Source organism: Amblyomma mixtum, chromosome 3, assembly GCF_055824585.1.
Source record: "Amblyomma mixtum isolate Tamu chromosome 3, ASM5582458v1, whole genome shotgun sequence".
Lineage (NCBI taxonomy): Eukaryota > Metazoa > Arthropoda > Arachnida > Ixodida > Ixodidae > Amblyomma > Amblyomma mixtum.
Genome location: NC_143014.1, coordinates 413,556,597 through 413,581,732, shown reverse-complemented (window position 1 = coordinate 413,581,732; position 25,136 = coordinate 413,556,597). Strand labels below are relative to the sequence as shown.

The 25,136-nt window shown below is 49.2% G+C and overlaps 1 protein-coding gene across 1 annotated transcript in view; it reads left to right on the top strand.

Annotated features, from left to right (window-relative positions):
- Window positions 1-509: 509 nt before the first annotated feature.
- Window positions 510-25,136, top strand: part of LOC149357693 (neurotrypsin-like) — a 34,117-nt gene continuing 9,490 nt past the window's right edge. Inside the window, exons 1-19 of the mRNA XM_089576653.1 lie at window positions 510-546; window positions 7,458-7,649; window positions 7,754-7,814; window positions 8,895-9,026; window positions 9,096-9,256; window positions 10,082-10,264; window positions 10,326-10,577; window positions 10,715-10,842; window positions 11,280-11,394; window positions 11,493-11,556; window positions 14,279-14,349; window positions 14,547-14,635; window positions 15,311-15,470; window positions 16,063-16,170; window positions 16,229-16,397; window positions 16,723-16,910; window positions 22,342-22,452; window positions 22,538-22,685; window positions 23,952-24,160. Of these exons, the coding sequence (XP_089432779.1) occupies window positions 510-546; window positions 7,458-7,649; window positions 7,754-7,814; window positions 8,895-9,026; window positions 9,096-9,256; window positions 10,082-10,264; window positions 10,326-10,577; window positions 10,715-10,842; window positions 11,280-11,394; window positions 11,493-11,556; window positions 14,279-14,349; window positions 14,547-14,635; window positions 15,311-15,470; window positions 16,063-16,170; window positions 16,229-16,397; window positions 16,723-16,910; window positions 22,342-22,452; window positions 22,538-22,685; window positions 23,952-24,160 (2,578 nt within the window). The remainder of the gene's footprint in view (window positions 547-7,457; window positions 7,650-7,753; window positions 7,815-8,894; window positions 9,027-9,095; window positions 9,257-10,081; window positions 10,265-10,325; window positions 10,578-10,714; window positions 10,843-11,279; window positions 11,395-11,492; window positions 11,557-14,278; window positions 14,350-14,546; window positions 14,636-15,310; window positions 15,471-16,062; window positions 16,171-16,228; window positions 16,398-16,722; window positions 16,911-22,341; window positions 22,453-22,537; window positions 22,686-23,951; window positions 24,161-25,136) is intronic.

Sequence of the window (25,136 nt, the reverse complement as noted above, 5' to 3'; positions counted from 1 at the left end):
CCTCGATCCGCGTCTCCTTCCCACTACAACTGCGTTGAAAATTTAATATTAAAAATGCGTCATCAAGCAATGTCTGGTCACTTTGTGCATGTTACGCACAGCGATTGAATATGGCAAACAACAAGGCTGCGAGGCATTTGCATCAACAGCCTAATCCACTTGTAAGTAAATACAGGAGATCAAGTTTCGGCTAAGCAAACAGACTACGCTTCGTAGACGCGCGCTCGCCCCGTTTTTTTTTTTTTTTTTTTTGCTCTCCGTCTTCTTCTTTTTGGGTTGGACGGAAACACCCTATCGACGCCACGCCGGCTATCTACTGCTTCGCTAAAGCAAGGACCGCATGTCAGAAACGATAACCGAATGCCTAGGTTGCAAGAAAGAGCTCGCACTCCTCTTCGCGTACAGCACGGTTCACAAGGGGTCACTTCATTGAGGGTGCACTGGGTGCAGAGTGCTTCTTCCAGACAGAGAGGAGCGCCCGTGTCTGCGGCTGCCATGACTGCGGTGAAATGGATTACTGTGATGGCCATTGTGATCCGACAGATGGTAAGAGACGAATTACGCTTTTGTTTCAGCTCGCGGTACGCAGAGCACATTGCAAAGGCTGACTTCCTGGCCAATTTTTATCTGCGGAGCCGCCTTAATTTTCTTCTCCCTTTGTTGCGTTAGCTATTCTTTACCGTAATGCTCGGCTGTTTTGATAGCCATTCGCTGAGAGAAACCATTATACACGCCGTCTTCTCTGCGTGCATGCAGAAGTGTACAGAACGCGACGCATTTAGTTCTTAATACCTTCTCTATCGTGCTTCCCTCTCCGCTAAGCTATCAACGTAGACAGCCTCCTTGTGGGCATCTCTTGAGAATGACAGTTCGTAGAGAGTCGAACGTCGGCAGGTACTCAACATTTGAAGTGCAATGCTCGTGGTTCGTTATCGGGAAGCGCTGGAACATTTTGCTTCGGCACAAAGCAGTCTTTGGTTACCTTGTAGCCACGTACCTGCGCTCATGCGGACTGTGGATCCTCAAAGGATATATTTACCTTGTTTCGAAGCGATTTTCACTATCTTAAGAGTCGTGAACTTGGAAAGGCGACAACAGTAGTAGCAATTACGATTATTTTATTCGAAGCCGTGTACATAAGGTAAACGTCTAGGCTTGTTTATTTTGCAAACGTTTCTCTAGCGGAAGGCCCAGCTGACATGCAACAGTCGTTCACTCTGTAATCAATTACGGTGCACACATAAGGTCGGTTATTGAAGTCCAATGGCCATGTTCTGCTTTCAATTAAATTTTTATATATGATGAGAAAATGTGCCGACGCAAAGTAATAGACCTTGGTTTTGCAAGGAACGCTGTCGTTTTTTTATTAAAAAAATCGTACACCACAAGACTTTCAAAACGCCCCTTTTGCTACTAAATTGCAAGTTCGGATCCGCGCAGAACGAAACAATTTTTTTTGGAACCTGAACATTTTTTCCTCAGTTATATGCCAACTTTTCTATGTGAATCAGCGTAAACAACTTTTTGGTTCTTGAAACTTCACAGCAAAAAAATTGCGAACATTGTTCGAAAAGTTATGCGTTGCAAGAAATGCAGTTTTCAATGTGGAGTGGGACAAGAAGCATTAAGAACTTGACGCTGAAACTTTCCGTCAGTGTTCATCGCTCCTTTCTACTACAGTCAGAGAAAATTCGTACTTCTAGACAGCTGAATTCTTTCCAGGCGGCTAAACTTTCTTTATCTGCGTGCTGAAATCTGCTGGGATTCAAATATCGCGAAAAATGGCCAATTTTACATCACATTAAGAAAACAAACTCAGTAGTCGACTTTCTCTAAAATTCACCTGAAATGCCTTTAGTACCTGGTAATTCTAAAGAAAAAGTAAAGTTGAGTTATATTGTTTTCAAACTATACAATGAAATGACTAATGAAGACCATATTTTAATCAGTTACCATTAAGAGATATCGTCCTTAAAAAATTATCAGGCCTAAACTTACTGGCTTAGCGCACTAATCAGCGAAAATTGATTTGCATTAGCTAGCTAGAGGTCTGGAGTGACAGGCCTGTCTCACAGGCCCCTCTTGGCGTCTATGCGCTCACCTGCATTCTCGGTCTTCCGTTTGCGGTCTTCGGTTCAGTCGCGTTCCCTGCACAATTCACAGACTCCAGAGCTCGCTTGCACGAAGCAGATTACTAGTTTCCAGCGTTTTCTTATTCGCAGTCTAAATCCTCCGCTGGTCATGACGAAAGGAAAGGCGTATAACTGCCTCACTGGGTCAGGTGACACCTCAATCGCGCTGCGAGGTTCGTGGCATTGGTGTCCGCTTCAATAAAGCGTAACGCGTTACATGGCTGCCGTTGTACGCAGGGCAAAACTTCGTGCAACGTGGATGGCGGGCGTAAAGTTCGGGCAAGTTTACAAGCACTCAACAATTTGCTCTCGACTGAAAACGAGGGCTTAGAAACAGCCAGTGGCCTCGTAGGCGCACTCAAAGGAAGCTAAACGATATCGACATTCACGACCTTCTGCTAAGTCAGTAAATTGGTAAATTGGTTTTTTGAGGAAAAGGAATGGCGCAGTATTGTCTCACATATATCGGCGGACACCTCAACCGCGCCGTAAGGGAAGGGAGGATGGTGGGAGTGAAAGAAGAAAGAGAGAAATAGGTGCCGTAGTGGAGGTCTCCGGAATATTTTCGACCACCTGGAGATCTTTAACGTGCACTGACATCGCACAGCACACGGGCGCCTCTTGCGTTTAGCCTCCATCGAAACGCGGCCGCCGCGGTCGGGTTCGAACCCGGGTACTCCGGCTCGGTAGACGAGCGCCTTACCACTGAGCCACCGCGGCGGGTGCTAAGTCAGCTTACTGACTTTCAGGACAGGATGGAAGAGTGAAAATGGCAAAAAAGTAGGATGACCAGATGCTCCGCATGTAAACAATTAAATGCAATGTACAGTCTTTGTCAAAAGTAACCAGGCTGCACGTTTTTCTTCTCAGTCGTATATTAAAGCTATTATGCCAGACCTCAAGCTCTAAATATCTGTTGGTAAGGAGAACCCCTGCCCTCACCTTCAAAGAAGTTTTTGATCTTTAGAGAAGACGTGAGGGGTCTGTTATACGAATGAGAAGCAAACCGTGCAGCTTGCTTACTTTTGACAAAGACTGTACGCAAAGCTTTTGAGGCCTACACAACCGTTCCATGGTGCAATCAGTTATTGTCTAGTTTACGGTCTTGTGCAGGACCGTACACTGTGGAGAATAGCGACACGAATCGTTCCATCTTATTTCGTAATACGATTTACGGGAAACGAAGTCATGCCCCTGAACAACGGAGATGTTCGCAATTTGTCTAGGACATCCTGGTCTGAGACACTGAATCGAAATCACATCACATCACATCACTTTATTTTCCTTAAAGACCCCTTGCGGGGTGTTACATAAGGGGTGGGTTTTTAAGAAGTACAGGTGTTCAATGCAGTCATGAATGTTCCAGGGCAGGTGATGGTAGCGATATCGTGGGGAAGGCCGTTCCAGTCAGCTGCTACTCGGCAAAAAAATGAATTAGAGAAAACAGTAGTACGGGCACGTGGGCGCAAAACTTGAAGAGGATGACTGATGCGATGGGATCTGCGCGGCGGGGGTGCGCAGATGGAGGGTTCTTGTCTGAGTGGCGAATAAAAAAACTTGTGAAATAAGACGAGACTGGCAGAGCGACGGCGAGCAGAAAGATTAGATAGACCTGATTGCAATTTTAGAGATGATATGCTAACGTCGTATGAATACGAGGAATGAATGAATCTTGTGGCCCTGTTCTGCACAGCTTCGAGGGCGTTTGTTAGATATGCTTGGTGAGGGTTCCAGATGGCCGATGCGAAATGATCTCCTCCCTTCAGGATGCTTTTTGCCGAATGACTTTGCCGCCTAAGACCATCCTAATTAATAACCCTAACACATCATATAAATAAAAGATGAGACCGTTAATGGCTAATGTGCGCTGCCAAACAATGCCCTGTGTAAAGAAACTCAAGAAAGTAATACTGTCGGATTTCACCCGAGCCCACTCCTGCTCCTGCCTCAGCCTAGATTGACTCACCTGTTAAAAGAGCCGTTCCACATCGAGGCACTGAGATTCCATGTCATTCGAAAAAGTCGCCATCCTAAAACGCATATGCAATAATTTCTGGGCGGCGGCAGCGGTGACATAAAATTGATATAAAGTAACAGGAAATAAATGTACACATTAACCAATACTAACATAAAGTAAACATTGTAATAACATTATAAAGTTTAAGTTAGGAATAGATTTTTTTTTTTGCTGGCTTTATCAATATCTAGAGAGAGTACGCAATATAGGGAACTTGTTAACGTCTGACCGTAATAAAAACGGGGCCCATAAGCTAATGCAAGTTTCTGAATTATTTTGTTAAATTTTGTCATTGTGCTAACTAATATGCTACAACACATATTCAGTTGGAGGCCGAATTCGTGACCGGTACACTTTTTAACGGTCGATATCTAGTAACGTTAGCAAACAGAATTTGGTTTTCATTATGCGTTTATTTTACAATTTTTCGCACTACTCTCACTAGTATCATAATTTTTTTCTATAAATAAGTATTTAGGACCAGGTTCGTAACCTTGAGCACGCACCTTCGCTACACCCTCGGAAACGGGACAGACTGCCACGTTAACGTTTTGTGGCCCCTTAATCATACCAAGTCATCAAGGGTCATCCGGCAGAACACAAGGAAAAAAATTTGATTAATTTAGTACGTAGTCACTCTGTGGCGGAGAAAACTAAAGGCCACCGCGTACCCCGGTCGAAACACGCTTGAGGCCCGCACTTTTCGGCGGAGGTTAATCAGACTTCAAAACTCGTTGCGTAGACGCCAAGAAGAACTGCTGATAGAAGAAGGATAAACACGCACGCTGACACGGTGTGTACGCCTCTTCTTTGGCGAGTATGCGCGGCGACAGGTGCGTCTGTGTTTCTTTGGGTTTCCGGCAGGAGTTCCCTGTACTGAGATTCGGCTGCACGTTGGCGAGCACCAGGAGCACGAATCTAATTAGCAGTTTTCCCCTACGGCATGTAGGTGAAGGAGGATGCGCGGTGCTATTCGCGAGCGATCCGACTGCGACAACTCGCGAAATTATCCGATTCTAATGTGCCCCTGAATCTAACGCGCACACGTTCATAACGTGCTTTCAGTTTTGTATCCGCCCGTAAATCGCACGGCCGTTTTGAGGTTCAATTTTCACGAAGTGGTAGGGTTTTAGCGTAGTTACACCGATTAGACGTGCGAAAGTATGTGTTTAGCCTGGTTGGCTCATGGTTTTGCTTTGCTGGGTCGTCGGCTCGTCTGACAACGATATTAAACTCAGGTTAAGCTCTGATCGAGGTTCAGGTGATCTGATCTTTTCGCCCCGCAGATGGAAGTGGATAAAGACTACGATGTGCAATGCAGAGAGTGCGTTGCAGTTTGACACGAGGCGCGATCGGCTGCGGCGATATCATATATTGCTCTCGTGCAGTGACCAGCAAAGCCCATCTGTTGACGCCGTCGTGGGTTTGAAACTTAGTCACGGCGATCTTTATGTTATTTCTGCGCACTCAAGGTCAGGGACGGCACAAGATTCATAGTTAGGTTTGACCCCGTAAATTAGTGTTGTCGCACCAAAAGCAGTGCGCATTAGAGGTAAATACGGCGCTTTGTTTTTAAAGGGTAAAAGAGCGGACATGCTGGTTGTTCAAGGCAACGACGTTAAAGCGCGAAAACGACATCACGAATCACAACATCACGAGTCCTGTGCTCCCTTTCGCGACGTTGTTTTCGTGCTGTGACCACGTTACTTTGTTTTCCAGTTGTCAGCAGCCGTAGCACCAGCCGCAGCACCCAATCATATCGCGCTGCTTTCTATAACTGTAGCGTCACGCTTCCTGCTATCAACTCGGTGACGCAAGGCGCAAAAAAGAAGGTGATCGATTTTCATACGTAGGCATTTTCAGCAAAGAAAGGAAACGTTACGAGTAAACGCTGAAGTTAAAGTAAGTCAAAATATTCGGCTGATCTGAACTGTGCCTTAAGTCCTTTTATCGAGAGGTCACTGAGGATGTAGCGAAAGTTGTCACTCGTAACGTTTATTATTTCCGTTTGTTAAATCTATAAATAATCAGACTGTTCGACACGCAAGGTTTATTAGTGCCCCCTTTTTTTCCACAAATTCCTTTCAGAGCTGTCTAGTGTCGCCAGTGTATCCAGGCTTGCATTTCATCTATCAACGACGAAATGGTGAGTGGCTTCCAACACGGAGAGAAGACCTCCATGCAAATGAGGAGTGATGCGCTTTATGCTATTATACTTATTGTAGTGGCATTCAGATTAATTCAACGAGGCCGGTGTCAACGGCAAATCTGACAGTTAAAAAATATATAACTGTATACTAATACGGGACGTATTTATTTTCGCACGCTCAGTAATAAAATTTGCACATCCATGTTTAGTGAAGGTATATAATAATTGTACTAGCTACATGAATGCGCGCTGTTGTAATTAAGATTGCAATAAGATATTCACTATCATTGTCAATGGTTTATGCTTTTTTTGCGTTTTGGTCCTCTGGAATCAAGCAATCGGTCATTGACGGAAACCAATGATCCAATGCTGTGCATTGGAATATAAGTAGTATTATTCTGCATTAAGAACTGTGGAAATTTTGTGATCGACCTCTAGTGCGAGCATTTTTTGGTTTACGTAGGGGAAAATAAATACACCAGACCGCCAAAATTGACTTGTAAGGTGTTCACTAGACAACTAGTCTCGGTTTAAAGACAGGCTGAATCGAATAAATAAGGAAGGTTTCTTTAGGGATTACTTAATAACGTGAAACAAGAATGCGCTCTTTCATGTCTCAGCGCCGTCTAATAGCTTCGTACTTGTTACTCCTCGTGTAACTGCCATTTGCCGGTTTTCACAAATCTTGTTCTATTTCAGTGCTTACTTCCTTTTCAATTCTCCCTTTTTTCCGTCCCCTTCATTATGTTAACTTTTGTTGCGAAAGCAACACTACGCGAGTCGCCGAGACATTTCGTGGAGCTGAGGAACGGGCATACTGCGCATGCGCGAGGAGCAGTGGCTGGCGCACGTACCGCCGCCGTCGCTGCGCGGTTGACTCAGAGGTGCCGCCGCCGCGCTCACCAGTTGCGCATGCGCAGTAGCGGCGCACAGCTAGCGTGCCGGGGCCGCCGCCGCTGCCGCGCGCTCTCCATTGCCTCTCTCTCCTCGTTGCTTTCGCAGTCCCCCAGGTTTAACCAGAGCTAAACCACTGCCAATTTTTTCTCAAAACGCTGCCTTCGTTTGTCGTGACAAGAAAACTTTCGCTCACTACCTTCTTTTCCGGCATGCTGCTTCTGCCAAACCCAATGGCTGGAAATGACGGGCCCGAAATGACCAGACCTCACTCGGCATCTTCCTCCGCCGGCCTTCCACGAACCACCGCCGTCGCCGCCTCGTCTAAACGTCTTCGCGCCTGGCTGGCCCTCGTGGTTCAGCCATTGGTTCGATCCGAGGCATGCTAAAATTGCAAAGTCACCACACTGGGCACCTCCTCCATATGTGCCGCCAGCCAGAAGTGACGCCGAAACAGGTATGAACGTGACAAGTGCAAAAAGCGCAGCGCCTATTTTTCTGCACACTTTCCTGCTGGGGACAAAGCATCATCTAGACTTTTGCTTGGCTCCTTCTTCGCAGCTCGTCGAGCTGAGCTGCCAACGCGAAGCTTGGTACTGCCGGCTTCAAATCATACTATTCGGTAAGTATTTATTTTTATTTACTTGTTCATTTTCTTATGTTCCACAGTTCAGCTGGGGACAGGCATGGTGAGAAGCGCGGACTTCAACTAAAGGAACAAAATATAGTATGAATGCAATATCAGATAAGTCTTACCTTGTTAGTATAGGCACTGCAGAAGCGAGTTGTCCGCAATAACGAATCCTGTCATTCCTCACTAAGCCTGCGACGCCAGTAGTGATAGGTAGAAAGGAGCACGATGTCGGTGACACGGACATTAAAGACGGCGCTAGAAAAATAGGTAAACTAATAAAACTCAATTAATTAATTGCAAAATACAACTGCCTATTTCTTCAACGCTGATGAAAAGATGTCCGGTAAGCGCTAATCTTCACCCGGCCAGCACTACCTGTGACCGCAGGGCAACGTCGTTGACGTGCAGCCTTTCTCTCCCAGATTATCCGCCTCCTCTCGGCATTTTCCATCGTTGCAAACAACAACGTAGGCAGTTCACGGCCAACCACATATTGTCATGCTTCGTCCTTTTTGTTGCTTCTCACAGATCGCTCATGTGCATGTTTTTTTTCTTTGTCTTTTGTGCAAGAAAATGGGGCCGATTTTTGGCGTAACAATAGGCGCACCATACGCAGTCCACGACGAACAGGGAAAGGTTGAAATAAACTGAGCCAAAAGGAATGTTTCAGAAGCCTTTTCGGATGTGCGCACAACCCCTCGTTCAGTGACCATACAAAATCATGTGGCTTGTACAGGTGACGCCATAAAACTAACAGGGCCAATCACGCAACAGGTATTAACGCTTTTTGGCAGAAAAAAAAAGCTTCAGAGTCGTGTTGTATGAAGCATATAGGCAGAGCATACATGAACATATACAGTATAGCGTTATACTGCTGACTATGCAAGGCCGACTTTCCTTTCAAATATCAACACACTGCTTGGAGATGTCTTTGCTGTGAGGCAGAGCCGCCACTTTTCCGAAAATAACGATTCCGGAAGCTTCTTAGCACAGATCAGCGCTAAGTTATAGCAATAAAGAAATATTTAAGCTCGTAAATCACCTTGATTCAATAATTTTCGTTCGTAGCCTTCACGGAGGAAGACTGCCACACGAAGGCTTTCTAGAAATGAAGGTTGCGGGGAAATGGCAATCGTTGTGCGGCGATGCTTGGGACCAGCGACTGACAGCAATGGCGTGCGAGGAAATGGGCTACACCAGGTGAGCTTGGGATACGTAACATACCACGTGCTTGCCACAAATTTTAACCACGACTCTTTTTTTCTCAAGAGGTGGAGAATATATCCAAAGAAAGTATCCTTGGTTGACGTCTCGACACGGATTTGACGTGGACTGTCCGAAGGAAGTGAATAAAATGGGACAGTGCACCGTTCAAAGAATTCTGTGCTCCAGCACGCGGCGAATTAAAGTTTCTTGCTTTCGGGACTACGGTGAGTACATGCGCTCGCTAAATGTGCTTGATGCGATGGATGAGCAGTGCCAGTTCATGTTCCTTTCCCTCAGTGCTGCATATGACGGAGGGCTCGAATCTCGCATATAAAACGCCAACTGCATTGACACTCTTACTCCCTCTCGTGGACCTAATTGCACGCCTCAGTAGCAAGCTGAAGGACAATTAAGTGGAATGTGTTTCACTGCAATGCGAGTTTAAGGAAAAAAACATATTCGAGACATTATAAAAGGCATTCCAGACGTGGCACAGAGCAAGCTTGGACCGCCAAGAAAAGCCAAGAATGCCTCAACCCTTCTAACCAAACTTTCTCAGTGTGTGTGCGTGCGTGCGTGCGTGTGGTGTGCGTGTGCGTGCGTGTGCGTGCGTGCGTGCGTGTGTGCGTGCGTGTGTGTGTGTGTGTGTGTGTGTGTGTGTGTGTGTGTGTGTGTGTGTGTGTGTGTGTGTGTGTGTGTGTGTGTGTGTGTGTGCGTGCGTGCGTGCGTGCGTGCGTGCGTGCGTGCGTGCGTGCGTGTGATAACATTCTGGGTTTTTTGGATATACGCAGGACCAGTCACAAAACAGCGCCTTAAGACTGCAATAGGCACGTTTCAGTCAAGCAAAGGAAATGGAAATAAACTTCAAACTTCAAATGTCCATTTAAGCCAGGTTCTTTTCTTTGAAGAAGGCGGGTGGGAAGGGGGATGCAAGTTTGTTCTACAAAAGTACTTTCTATGAAATGCCAAGTAAAGACCATCGAACACTAAGCCTTGCAGAAACATTCTTAGCCCAGCCTGTCGTACCACGTTGTGCTATCTACCTGCAGCCTCCGCTTGCAATCCTGGAGAGCACCCTTTCCAAGGTATGTGCCACCTAGTGGTTGGAGCACCAAGTTTGTCGCATGCCGAGGCCAAGTTGTTCTGCCAGTCGAGGGGCTCCCGACTCCTCACCACACACTCCGACGTCAAAAGCAGCTTCATATCGGCGTTGCTTTCGGCTCTCCACAAAGGTAAGCGCCGATAAAGCGCATGTTATTCACAGCGAGAGACTCTGGACCGTCGCGCGCGCAGGCCTTGACCGCTGGCACACAGATGGCGTAAGGGTTGACGGCGGCTGGATTTGGGAGACGACGAAACTCAGCTTGGCGGCCGACCAGCCTCGGCCACTCGGAAGTGCTGCGATTCCCTCAACGCACGAATGTCTCATTCTGCAAAGGGAGAAGACGCGAGCAGCGCAACTCAATGACGCCCGGCATGGGTGGAACGCTGCCCACTGCTCAGAAAAGCTTCCGTTCATATGCGAGAGACCGGCATTCCCCATAGGTAAGTGCGCAAGGCCTGCCGGATTCCTTTGATCAAGTTATTATTTTACGAGCTGAATGTATACAGCCAGGGCATAGCACTTCGAATGACTTCAAGTTTGCCGCCTAAATTGTGAATGTCTTGCCCATTCGTTCCAGGGTGCCGTCATTCCGACGGCGCTTACTCCGGAATAGCAAACGTGACAGAAAGTGGGAAGCCGTGCCTCCGCTGGGTGCACGCCCGCATTGGTGAATTAGTCAAAAGAAACTACCCGCAATCGCACCTGGTAAGTGTTCAGTGACCAGTGCAGTTTTCAGACTTCCTTCTTGCAACTTTTGAAGACAAACTGCCTGTCAAGAAATTTCTCTTCAGTAAAAGTTCGAAGCCTTTTCGAAAAAGTGTCAAATGGTGGAAAGTTGCACTCGCTCGGATCAGCAATATAAATGTTCGATTTTGAAAGATAAATATTCATTCGGTCGGTTATGGTTGCAATCACTCTAACTTCGCTGTTATATCCGAGCGGTTACATATGCCCCCTTTGATATCCGCTAGCTCCGCTCAAGAGAACAACTCAGTCGGCAATGACAGGGCCAGCCATAAGAATTTTCGGAAGCATAGCAAGAAATGAGTGCCGCATTCGAAGTTCCTCGGTTGGGATTTATGATCTTTAGGGAGCTTTACAATCGGTAATGCTAAAAACATTCATTTCCCGTTTTACTCCAGGAACTGCAAGGGCATAACTACTGCCGCTCTCCTGACGGCGACAGCACACCTTGGTGCTTCGTGAACGAACACGACTACGAACACTGCGATATTCCAGATTGTTCGCAAGCCAATGGTACGCACAATGTGTCTCCGGGGTTCTCTCTTTGGCAACATTCAATAGACAGCGATGGAAACGCTGACAGTGGGATTTCAATGCTCGCCTTCCAACAGGCCCAAGTGTCACAGTCGTGGTGAAGAAATGTTCCGAAAACGAGTTCCAATGCAGCCCGGACCAGTAAGCGCAACTCGATGCACTCGTCCTTCTCAACTCACAAAACACTAAAACGGCAGTGCTCAAAACGCAAATGTTGCGTTAAATAGGTACAGGTACAAAGTTTTTTGGGTGCCCGTTTGTTTAGCTACGGGCCTAGTGATCATGAAAATGAGCTCAGAAAACCAGTGCGCAGCGTTAAAAATTAGTTTCTTATGATTTTTTTACCGGCAGCTGCGGTCTCGGTCGGCGCAAGCGCTGAAGTGCACCTTGATGTCACAGTCCACCGGCCAACATGAATAACCACATTCTTGATGATGTCGGCGCCGCCGGCAAGCACGGGTTGTTCCCGCGAACAACCACTGGGTTCGGTGACGTCACAATAATTGGGGCAAGTGCACCCTGACGTCACTCGATGTGAGGAGTTAATGCCGGGTGGCAGCTCGAAAAGCATTGAAAAATATATTAAATGATGTTACGCTCAACACCTGCGACAGAAACTTGCTGGAGGGCATTTCCTCACGCCCATGATACAAATCATTTAATTGATTGCGTTCGAAGTTAGGTATCTGTACCCCGTCAAAAACGAAACAAAAAAAATGAGCCGACGCTGAGGCAGCGATCGAATATCGAGCGTTAAAACAACTAACATAGATCGCCGGTTCGATTCCTGCAGCGAGCTAGACTAACTTAACTGGTAAGTTTGTGCTGCACGAAACGCGAAATCGTATGCGACCACCCCCAACACTGTGCGACAAACAGTTGAGCCGCAATGTTCATATGAAGATTCCTAAAGACGTGAAATCGGGGGTACATAAGTCGCCGGTTCGAATCCCTGCCACGAGCTAGACGCTAACTGAACGAGTAAATTTATGCTGCAGAAACGCTGAATCATATGACACCATCCTGAATATTCCGCGGCAAACGGTTGGCCCAAAAATTTTACACGAATGTCGGGACTAAGTGGCCCGACTTTGAGGCCTGCCAGACAGGGATATATATACCGATGGTGCTCGGGACATCGCGCTGCCGTCTGTTTCTATTTTATTCCGTCATGTAACCGCCTCGGTTACCATGGCAACCACTGGGTTACGACTTGCGCGTTATTAACGCTGAGACCCGAAGCGCGAGAAGTAGAGCTTAACGCTCTAAAATAAAAACACTACCACCAGCATATGGCATCGATCGAACCATAGCGTAATCCTCAAGTACACACGACGACAAAAAGCATGCGATAAAAAATTCAGGGGGCACTTTGACTGTCTAAAGTGCGTAGAGGCGAAAGCGTTTTCCGCACCACTTCGACTGCTTCAGTGGAACTGGTGGCGTCACATATAATTGAGTACTAATTACTGTGATGACAAATCACTAATTAATGTTTAATTACTGATTAATGCCTGAATACTAATTAAGTGCTCATTAATGACGCTTAAGCTTCGCCTTTAGGTGTGGAACGCGACAGCGTGTTGTAGCGCTGCCAGGGAGTCCACGGAATGCCACCACCTGTTCGGCGCGATGCCTTGCCCTTTGAACGCAACGCTTTTTGAGGAACGGAAATGGCGCAGAAATTGTGTCATCTCGGGGACGCCTCAACAGCACCATAGAGGAAGGGAGGAAGTGGGAGTGAAAGAAGACAAAGAGGGCCCGTAATGAAGGAAATGAAAATTGTATTTGAGGAAAGAACTGTCTCACATAACTCGGTCGACACCCGTCAAAACTCAAGGGGGCACTTTTTTTACCTAAAGTGGGGTAACTGATGTGTGGTTAAGATGTTAAGCTTCGCCTCTAAGAGTGGAACGCTACAGCGTCTTGCAACGCTGCCAGGGAGTCCATAGAACGCCATCGCGCATTCGGTTCTACGCCTCGCTCGTCGGTAAATTGGTTTTTGAGGTAAGGAAATGTATGTCTCTCATATCGCGGTGGACACCTAAACCTCGCCGGAAGGGAAGGGAGGAGGATGAGAGTGAGCGAAGACACCGTATTCACTATACGCGCCTTGGTTCATTCCAAACCATCGAGCTGGCATGGCGGAGTGGATAGCATACTCGTCTCGCACGCCGAAGACCGGGGTTCGATTCCCTAGCTCGACCAATTTCTTACTCGTTTTTATTTGTTTATCTGGTCTGACGAGACAGGTTAATTAGGCTAATTGGTTAAGTAAACAATTAACTAAGCTCAGTCCCACTTCCTTGGAGCATCACTATACGATCCCTTCAATTGGTTGCATGGTTACTAGGCAAAGTACAATTGGCCCCGTTTGAAATTCGCGCACTGTGACGTCACGGCCGTTTCGACCAATTGAAAAGCGTGACATTTTCTGTCGACAACTGCTGCTTACAACGATGAGGCATTAAAGGCTTTCGCCTTAAAAGAAGATCAGCGATTTGGTATCTGTGCGCGGTTTCAATTTGTGAAACGATGCCGCAGGTGTTAGCACGTACTACGAGCAATCCGTGTGAACGTGTCTTCAAGGTCAGGCACAAAAGCAGTGCCTCATCCGGGGTTGTTTCTCTGCTTCGGAATCCTGTTTTAGCGAAACATAAAAATCCTGGACAAAAAAAAAATGTGAGCAAATAGAGAGTGAAGTTGAGGGTGAAATATACAGCCATTCCAGGTGAAAGCCCCAACCTGGTACAGGTATGCGAAGCATGTGACAGCGCATTTTAGCGGTTCACTTCCACCCCCTCTTCACTTTCTGCCGTTAAGCCCAAAACTGACAGTGCTCTCTACACCCCTCTGCATTCAGATGCATTCGGAAGGAATGGATCTGTGACGGTGACACAGACTGCCGAAACGGAAGGGACGAAGCTGGCTGCGGTGAGTCTTGGGCGATTCGCAATGCTTTTTTTGAAGGTGGCGTACCCAGCACGAAAGACTGTTTAGGGAACTGTGGCGCAGTCTAAGTTAAGCACATAATGAATTTATAACAAAATTAGCAATGCTTAGTGATAAAAGATAAAATGAAGACAGCTTTGTATGAAAGTGTCACGAGTCGCGTTTCCGTTTCATTTCAGACCGTCTCCTGGAGCTATTTCAGAAGACACCGATGAGGAGGATGAGCCGATACGAATCTGCGAGGTACTTTTCTGCCAGCGTCACAAAGGTATAGGGTCTCATTACAAGGCTTAGCCGCAAAAAGCGATGTCCTGATGCTTCAATCGGAATTGCTTGCCCATTTGAGGGCGCAGCCACCCATCTTTCCTCTTTCCCTTTATCCTTAACGTCGGCGCAAGACACCGGCTGCATACCTCTTCAAGCTTCTTTTCAAAACTCTTGCGCTTTCGCATAGTAACAAGCAAATAGCTAATTTCAGGGTTCTGCGAACTCCCGCGTGTCCAACATTCCCGGACAAAGTTTTTGAAAATTGGAAAATTGTAAGATAATCTCAAGAAAATATCGAAGGCAATGGTTCATTCTTCCGACGTGTAGCAAAATCTTTCTTTTAAAGTGTTTCCATCGAAAACATCGAACAGTTAAGACTTCCATAGAAGACCAATGGGGAACGCTTTTGACGAAAGCAAAATTGTTACTAAAAAAAAACACAAGACTGCAGTCGGGTGATCTGCGTATATATTAACTGTTATAGTGAAATCTTTCAAATGAAAAAACTGCGTTCATAAACTCTTTACCGCTTAAAACTGCTTTTGTCCACAATTGTTGGGTATCCGCTGCTGTGCACTTCCCTATACTCGTGCACGGCGCTATGCTATAGCTGGTGTTCTACTGCTCGAAGCCCGTGTGAAAAGACTACTCCGTTCTTTTCTTCCCGCACACGCAGTGCGCGGCGAAGTGCGTCAACGCAGCGGCGTTCACCTGCCGCTCGTTCAGCTACATGGCGACCGGCAGCCTGTGCATTCTCAGCGACCGCAACGTGGCTCGGACGGGTTCGCTGGTGGCCGACACTCGGTTCGACTACTACGAGAGCACCGTCCACGCCGGCAAGTGCATGGAGACGGCGCATTGCGCGCATTCTGCGCACGCGAGAGCTTTTGTGACGACGCCCTGATGGCAGCACCTACCGCGGACAACTCCGCTGATCCAGCGGCGAGAAGAACAGAACTCTGCTTCAAGTGCGCCACGCGGTTGACCGCTGCACGCTGCTCGTTGGGTGCTAAGCGCATATGCGCATATGTTGCTTCATTTCATGAAAACGATGCACTCTGACAGGCACTCAGTCGCCCTGGGGTACTTTGTCATTGCTTATATTAACAATATTACTTATTTTTCGTTCGTATGCCGCCCCGGTGGCTCAGTGGTTATGGCGCTCAGCTGCTGACCCGAAAGGTGCGGGTTCGATCCCGGCTGCGGCGGTTGCATTTCGATGGAGGCGAAATTCTAGAGGCCCGTGCACTGTGCCAAATGCCGTGTACTGTGCCATAGCCAAATGAAATTGATCGTTCGAAAATACGGCCCCTGCCGACTGTCCCTTCAGTCCTGAACGAACTATCGGAAAGCCAGCAACAGCAAACTTTTTGCACCCTGATAAGCGTCGGTATGTGCTTATTTTTCTTTTGTTCTGCGAAATTGCAGACAACTGCACGGAAATGTTCCGCTGTCACAATGGAAAATGCATCGAGCGAAAGCTACTGTGCGACATTGCCAACGACTGTGGTGATCGCTCGGACGAGACCAGCTGCGGTGAGACCACATGTCGCAGCTCGAATTGTCACGCAGTAACCAGCGCCCTCACTTGCAGTGACCCGGATGGACTTCCAGGTGCGCTTACGCGGTGGACCCCATTCCCCGGGCCGCCAGGCCGAAGGCCGTGTGGAGGTCAAAGTTCACGACCAATGGGGTCTAGTCTGCGACGACAACTGGGACGTGGAAGCGGCAAACGTTGTCTGCAGAGAACTCGGCTTTCCGCTGTGAGTGCCGGGCAACAACGAGGGGCACAACTTGGATCGCGGACACTTTCCACGAAGCCGTATCCTGCGACCTCAGAGTGCTCGCAAACGACTAGAAACGTAGACGTAGTTCCACTGAGATATAAAGTTTTATAGCGGCTAAAAGCTCCCGCACAGTAAAAAAAAAAAAAACAGTGGTATTTATCGGCCAGAGCGCGCGTTCACTTACACTCAAAGCGCAGATAATCCGCACCTTTCTTATCATGTCTAGCTTTTGTTAATCGAAATTCAGGACTACGCTCAAACCCTGCACCATAAAGTTGACTTGTCCACTCGTGCCCTGCAGGGGCGCTATTGAAGCAACCAAGGAATCGATCCACGGACTGCCTGCTGAGGAAAGCGCCACGGAGATCTTCATGGACGACGTCCTTTGCGTTGGCAACGAGACATCGTTGGCGCACTGCACGTTCCCTGGCTGGAAAAAGCACAACTGCTTCATCAACGAGACAGCTGGAGTGAGATGCAGAACCAAAGGTATATCGTACGCCCAAAGCTGCCACACGTGAGCGAATATTTACATTGCAATCTCAGTGTGATAAATAAGTCTATCCACTGCATTTTACATTATTGTTGTGTCCCCTTATTGCTTTTGTGTGTGTGCGCCCCCGCGTCCTCCTCCTAACGACAGTTCGCATCCTCCTCCTAACGACCACTCAATCCTCCTCCTAACGACCACTCGCATCCTCCTCCTAACGACCGCTTGCCCCTCGTCGCACGCTGTCGCCGGATGCCCCCCCACGGTGCGCCCCCGCACCCTCCTCCTGTTCTGGGAAGCCACTCCCTCCCGTGGACGCTTCTCCACTCCCTCCTTTCTTCGGGCGGCCAGTTCGGCTCCTGCCTCGGTCGACGCTGGTCGCACCCTCATCGGCTTTAAATAAACAAAGTCTAAAAGTACCGTGTGCGTCTTTCGCTGCATTCAACACAGCGACCGGACACGACAGTGGCGACGAGAAAGTGGATTCGACCCGCGCTACGCAACGCTATTGACAAGCCATGGCTACGCGAGGGTTTCCCAATCAGATACCAGAATTCAACGGCTCATCGTGGTCATCGTGGGTTGGACGCCTTCAGTTCTACTTTGAAGCTAACAACATCACAGACCCAGCCTTGAAGAGGGCCAACCTGCTGACGCTGTGCGGGGAGCAGACCTACGATACTGTCTGCGCCCTTATTCAGCCAAGCACACCAGCGGCAGTGTCTTACGACGACATCGTAAAAGCGCTGCAAAAGCACTACGACCCAAGGCCATCCGAGGTCTACAGCCGGGCTCGCTTCCAACGACGAGATCAACTGGGAGGAGAAACTGTGAGCGCCTACGTAGCCGCGCTCAAGAAGCTCGCTGCCGACTGCAATTTTGGAACGCTGTCGACAACAGCTACCGGGCAGGAGGGAGACGCAGCTTCTTCTGCTAACACCACCATGCTTCCCTTGGACGTGATGTTACGCGACAGATTTGTGTGCGGACTGAGTGACGAGTCACTGCAGCAGCGCCTGTTCGCTGAGAAGGACCTCACATTCAGCAAAGCTTACGACATCGCCGTTCGAGCGGAGAGCGCCGGTCACCAGCAGAGAGGGATTCGCCGGAACACCGAGCCGGTACACCAGACAAGCAACCAGGTGCGCAAGCCTTCTGTTGTTGTAAAATCGGTCAAAAAGGCACAACGCTGCTGGCGGTGTGACGACCAACACAACCCCCAGGGATGTCGATTCCAGTCAGCCACGTGTAATTTTTGCCACAAGCGAGGGCATATCGAAAGAGCATGCATTACGAAACGGAGACTTGCCAAGATAAAGTCACCTTCCCAGCCTAATCACAGCGTCAACGCCTCAGAGAATACGCCGCTATCTGATCTCCATGGAACAACATCAGCAACACCATCTGTGTTGTACGACCTGAACACCATGAATCTCGGCACGCGACCGAAGATTTTTACAGAAGTAAGCGTACATCACCAGCTGATTAAGTTCGAGGTGGACTCCGGCGCAGCCTGTACTCTGATCAGTGAGGACACGTTCCGAACTTCATGGCCATCTGACGCACCCGCCCTGCAACAAGACGACACGCACCTGCGAACGTGGTCAGGACAGAATCTGCCACTATTGGGCTCTGCCAACGTGCAGGTTAACTACAACGGCCAGACCCATACGCTACCTCTGCTTGTTGTGAAGGGCACAGGATCAAGCCTTCTAGGGAGAAATTGGTTTTCTCCACTAGGCGTGATGATATGCGGCATACACCAGACGCCGAGCCAGAACATGGTTGAGCAACTGCAAGAGAAATACCAAAGAGTATTCTCGGAAGAGATTCCAGGAAACGAAGGGCCCCCGGTCACACTGGAGTTGTTGGACAACGCGCAACCCAAATTTCTGAAGGCCAGGCCGGTGCCGTTTGCTCTCCGAGATTCAGTTGAAAAAGAGTTGGACAAACTGGAGCAGCAAGGTGTCATCGAGCCGACGCAGCATTCCATCAAACTCTCAGCGTACGACTACGCTCTGGTCTACCGCAATGGGAGTAAACATCAAAACGCCGATGCGCTAAGCCGTCTGCCACTAGACGCAACTGTTGACGAACCATTTCCACCAGGAGACGTTCTGATGTTCGAAGCACTGCCAGAACCTCCGCTTACAGCAGGCACAGTTGCAGCATCTACGCAGAAGTGCGCAGCTCTCCGGCTAGTTTACACAGCTGTTCAACAAGGCAACGTGCATAAACTCAAAGGGGACAACTTCGACGCTTACCGCAGGCGAGCTACAGAGTTGAGCACCCATCGCGGCTGCATCATATTTGGGTCCCGAGTTGTGATGCCGAGAGAACTACGCGCACAAGCTATGTCTCTCATCCACGCCGGACATCGGGGCATCGTTGCAATGAAAAAGTGTGCCAGAAGCTACATGTGGTGGCCTGGCATTGACAACGACATCGAAACAGTGGTGCGAGAATGCAAGCCTTGCCAGAGCAGCCGGAGCGCCCCGCCGAAAGCTCCTGTCCCAGAATGGGAAAAGCCAGACACACCATGGCACACACTGCACATTGATTTTGCAGGACCAATTGAGGGCTGCACTTTCCTTGTGGTCATAGATGCCTACACAAAGTGGCTTGAGATAAGGCAAATGGGACAGACGACTTCGGCAGCAGTCATTGACAACCTCCGATCACTATTTGCAACGTTCGGCCTGCCGCGCAAGGTAGTGTCGGACAACGGAACACCGTTTGTGTCTGCGGAGATCCTCAAGTTTTATCGCGACAACGGGATCTCATCAGTTACATCGGCCCCCTACCACCCAGCGACAAACGGACAAGCCGAGCGCTACGTAGCCGAGCTAAAACGCGCCCTTGAAAGAGATCAGACAGGCTCGCTGCAGCGCCGCCTTGCGCGCTTTCTCTTCAAGCAGCACACGACGGTTCAGAGCACAACAGGCGAGACCCCCTCGAAAATGATGTTCGAGCGTGAAATGCGAACCCAGCTCACAGCCATCCTCCCCGAGCCAAAGGCAGAGACGTTCCGGGAAGAAAAAGCAATTCCGCGCTGCGGCACGCTTAATGAGGGGCAGCGCGTCCTCGCCCGACAGTTTCTGAAAAAGCCACGCTGGGAGGAAGCTACAATTGTCAGACGCATAGGCCTGCGCTCTTGGCTCGTCAACATACATGGCACAGTAGCACGCCGACATCTCAACCAGCTGCGTAGATTTACGACGCCGTCTGAGAGCTGTCCGCCAGCGGAGAGAACACGTGCACCATTTTCCCACATAGCCTGGCACCTCTTCCCGGAAGAAGAGACTTCGCCCAGGACAGACCCAGGAGACACAGCGAACAACAGCCAGCCTACAAGTGTTTCTCCCCCGAGCGCACAAAGCCAGCGCGCCTCCACGCGTGAGTGCCGACCCCCTGCACGATACCAGGCAACTTTCTAAGGGGGAAGGAAGTGTTGTGTCCCCTTATTGCTTTTGTGTGTGTGCGCCCCCGCGTCCTCCTCCTAACGACAGTTCGCATCCTCCTCCTAACGATCACTCAATCCTCCTCCTAACGACCACTCGCATCCTCCTCCTAACGACCGCTTGCCCCTCGTCGCACGCTGTCGCCGGATGCCCCCCCACGGTGCGCCCCCGCACCCTCCTCCTGTTCTGGGAAGCCACTCCCTCCCGTGGACGCTTCTCCACTCCCTCCTTTCTTCGGGCGGCCAGTTCGGCTCCTGCCTCGGTCGACGCTGGTCGCACCCTCATCGGCTTTAAATAAACAAAGTCTAAAAGTACCGTGTGCGTCTTTCGCTGCATTCAACACAGCGACCGGACACTGTGTGTGTGCGCCCCCGCGTCCTCCTCCTAACGACAGTTCGCATCCTCCTCCTAACGACCACTCAATCCTCCTCCTAACGACCACTCGCATCCTCCTCCTAACGACCGCTTGCCCCTCGTCGCACGCTGTCGCCGGATGCCCCCCCACGGTGCGCCCCCGCACCCTCCTCCTGTTCTGGGAAGCCACTCCCTGCCGTGGACGCTTCTCCACTCCCTCCTTTCTTCGGGCGGCCAGTTCGGCTCCTGCCTCGGTCGACGCTGGTCGCACCCTCATCGGCTTTAAATAAACAAAGTCTAAAAGTACCGTGTGCGTCTTTCGCTGCATTCAACACAGCGACCGGACACGACAATTATTTAATAATGCTCAGCGTTTAGAATAAAGCTCACATCCAAAATTTGCAGTAGTATAGCGTTGGAACTGCACGGAAGTTTCTGATTATCAGGAAAGGACTAGTGCAAAAGACATATTTGTGGACCTCTTTAGTGTAGCCCAAACCCTCGCTCGACCAGGATTCTAATGTGGTTATTTCACTCAATCGCACCAAAGCACTGATCTTCGCATCAAGAGGCGCATCAAGGTGGGGCCGCGCGTAAACAGATATTGCTGTAGAAGCTTCGTAAGTGAAGTGCCTGACATAAACCAACGTAGTGGATTCATTTTAGCGACACAAAAGTGAATGCAAGTCGCTGCGGTGGCTCAGTCGTTATGGTTCTCGGCTGCTTACCCGAAATACGCGGGTTCGATCCCGGCCGCGGCTGTCGAATTTCGATAGAGGCGAAATTCTAGAGGCCCGTTAAACCCACAGAAACAAACAAAACGAACGAACGAAAGTGAAAGCAAAAATTAAATAGTGAAAATTATTCGCCTGCTGTAAGCGCGCCTAAAAAAACAGTGTCTCTCTAAAAAGGTCAAAGTAGAATGTTATCAATTACTGCAACACTTCGTTTGTAGACTTCCCTTAAACTATAGCTGCTCACTGATAAAGAAATAAGAAAATGCAAAAAAGAAGACTGCATGAAACAAAGTTGGCCTCAAGCCTATGCAGATTTTACTCCCTCATTTTCCACTGGAGGCTTTCAGCCCCACTTCTTAAAAAGGACATAGCCAGTCACTTAAATCTGTTTAACTTCAGAAAAGCTAATCTATGTAAATATAATCAACCTACTTGCTGCTGTCCTTCTTATACAATTAGTCGTCTTGAATCGCAAGTTCGGTGTTTCAGTTTTTTTAGACGATATCAAACAAATCATGTTACTATACTGGCCAGACAACTATAGAAACTTTTCTCGCTTTATTCGCTGTGGCTTCAATATATTCACCTTGTGTGATTAGACCGTGGTTGAATTCGTTCTGACCATGAAACAATTCGGCCTGCTCATTCGTTTCAACAACTTGTCCATAGTTTATATTATTCGTCAAGCCGGCTTCGGTATTTTACCTCAGAGTTCACTTTATTCTTCCTCGTCACTCGGCGCAAGAGAAGGCGTAGTAATTGCCAACTACGTGGCCGCTGTTTTTGAGAGCCTGCAGCAGAGAGGTTGCAGCGTGACGACGGTAGAGTTCACCCACGGCCGGGTGCGTGATGGCAGCTCGCTTTTGCCTTTCCTGCAGTCTGCGGGGAGTCAGAACTGGAGTGTTCCGGGGGGTGCATCCCGTACTACGCGGTGTGCAACGAGCAGCGAGACTGCGTCGACGGCTCGGATGAGGATCTGGAGTGCGAAAGTAAGCCGAAACGTCTCCGCACCGCGCCAGCCAGGCGCGCCGGCCAAGGCGGCGCGGGCGCTCAGCGCGTCTTTCTCTCCTCGAGGCAAGCTGGAGGTCCGCCTGACGGGAGGACCACACCCGCTCTCGGGGAGGCTGGAGCTGCGGAAGCACGGCATATGGGGCACAGTGTGCGACGACGGCTTCGGACAGGCCGAGGCCCGCGTCGCCTGCACCATGCTGGGCGTAGACAAGTACGTTGTCTCTGCGGCTTCGCGCGCACTTTCAACTGCTATATTCCGCTAAGAAGCCAGCTAAAGCGCGCGATTCGTCCTGTCTCTCTCCACACCATTTTCTCTTTGTTTCGTAGCTTTGTAAAACCTACTCCTGCAACTTCAGGTACCAAATGGCCGAAAACCCTTACTGTACCGCGTCTGTAGAAGACTGTGGATCAAGCCGGCAAACTGTCTGTCAAAAGCTCTCGTACGGTGCCGGAGGACGCGTGCCATGCCTGACTAGTGCGCGGCATTCGCGTGAATTGAAAACATTAAACAAAACATTAATCAGCTTAGACTCCCAGGCTTTGCTCGCTTCTCTAAGGCCAGCTTCCCTGAGCCACAAAGAGGACAGCTTCCCTGAGCAGTGCCTTTGCAAGAGCACCCACTGTACACTGTTGCCACCTTCCCTGCCCGGATCGTCTTGCTGCCTTGAAAATCTCGGCAGGCAACCCTGCAGGAGTGGCAGAAGAAAGTACATAGATTACATCATGGCTTTCAGGGCTAATGGCCTAATAGAAGCGACCGACAACCAAGTATCGCGTCGAGTTAAATCTTTGCGGCGTCCGCTCGAGAGCTAGGAAAAGAAAGTGGCGTAGCGGTGATTTTCAGGCAGCTTCACCTCGAAACCTTTCATTTAGCCGCCTCTGCCAACAATGCATTCAGCAAAATTACAGTGATCGGTAACGATGCACGAATCATAGCCACCGTCCATTCTCGGTCACATCTAATGACGGCCAGTTCGCCTTTTGAAAACTGGAAAAGATTCGGTTTGTACGCCACTTGTTTCAAAACCCGGACTCCTCGCCACTCTTTGGCAGCTACCCATTAGGCGCCCCCAAAGACCTTTGGAATAAGCTGTCGACGGTGCCTCAGTGTTTCAAAGACCTTCAACAATTTATTTGACGGCCATTCGTAGCGCAGCGACTTGTGGATTTCCAAATTTCAGTATATATCAGCGGGTCAGCCACTGAAAGAAGGGACTTGCACGGAGTCTCCCAACTGGAAAGATTAAAAACCGCTAATTTATGTCGCATAAGAAGAAACATCTGTTATCAGCTCTTCCACATGCATGCTCAAAACTAGAGCTCCCGTCCGGTGATATCTAGCGATGGCCCATACAGCAGCCGCCCTCAACATAAAGGCGTGACTGGTGCCGCCGGGAACGTGTTGTGGATGTCACACCCAGTAAAAGGTTGACTTACAAGTCAATAATAATTTGTTCGCCTTTTTTTGCTGAGCCAGTGCTAGCGTCGCCGTGCTCGGAAGCGCCCCCTACGGCCCTGGCAGGGGCCCCATCTGGCTGGACGACGTGAGCTGTTCCGGCAGGGAGGGGTCCCTCGAAGAATGCCGCAGCAGCTCCTGGGGACACAACGACTGCGCCCACAGCGAAGACGTGGCGATTGCGTGCACCCCAGACCACACCCTGCCCAGGGCTCCCGCCATCGCATCCTGTACGATGAAATAATGCCTTTCCAGCTCTGAGCGATTGGAAAATGTGCCCCGTTTGCCGAAGGCAACTCGCGGTTGAACCACCCGATTATTCACCCACTATTAGCACGTAGCACATTATTCGTTGCGTAAGCGGTCCGAGACTATCTCAATACAAATTAATCCCGATATGAACCTACGCTAAAACCACTTACTTCCATCTTCGTTCCTGTAGCATAAGGTGCGCAAAATGCAGATTCTGTGACCTCCATCGCGGTTTCTGATTCCCCGGGCACTACTTGCGTCTGCTGGGCATGAGTCCACGGGCTAAAAACCGGCTGCGTAGGACGCATTTTGATGCAGGAGAATTAATGCTGGCGGTTTAGCATTGCTAACCACGAAATATTGCGCGAAAGCAGGTTTTTGCATGTGGACACCGAGGCCACGTTCCTGAAAGTTCGACTGAAAGCGCGTTTCCTTTTCTTTCATGACTTGCGCACAGATGGAAGTTGATGAAGACGACGATGTGCGGTGCACAGCGCGAGAGTGTGCTGCAGTTTAACCCGAGGCGTGTTCGGCTGCGACGATGGGTTCCCGTGCAGAGGCCAGCAAAGCTTACCTGTTCGCGCCGCCGTGGGTTCGAAATCCAGTCGCGACAATATTTACTTCATTTATTTATTTATTTAGGCTCACAAGGTCAATTCAAGGTCAGCCTTCAGCGATGAAACGGTTTTGTAGCTCTTGTCGTGAAGTAGAGCTTTAGCTCTAAACCGTCTGCGCACGTGAAAGAACCCTAGAGGATGAAAATTAATCCGCAGCCCTCGTATAGTGTCACTCTGAAGCGTGAAATTATGTTGACCTTCTGATCAAGCTACATGTACCTCGAAGCAAGCAGCACAACAATACAAGACTGAAGAGAGAAGGAACCCCGCAGCGCATTGGGGTGCGTGTCGTTCTCTCTGCTGCCTTGTATTCAAGTGCTGCCTGTTTCAAGGTGCC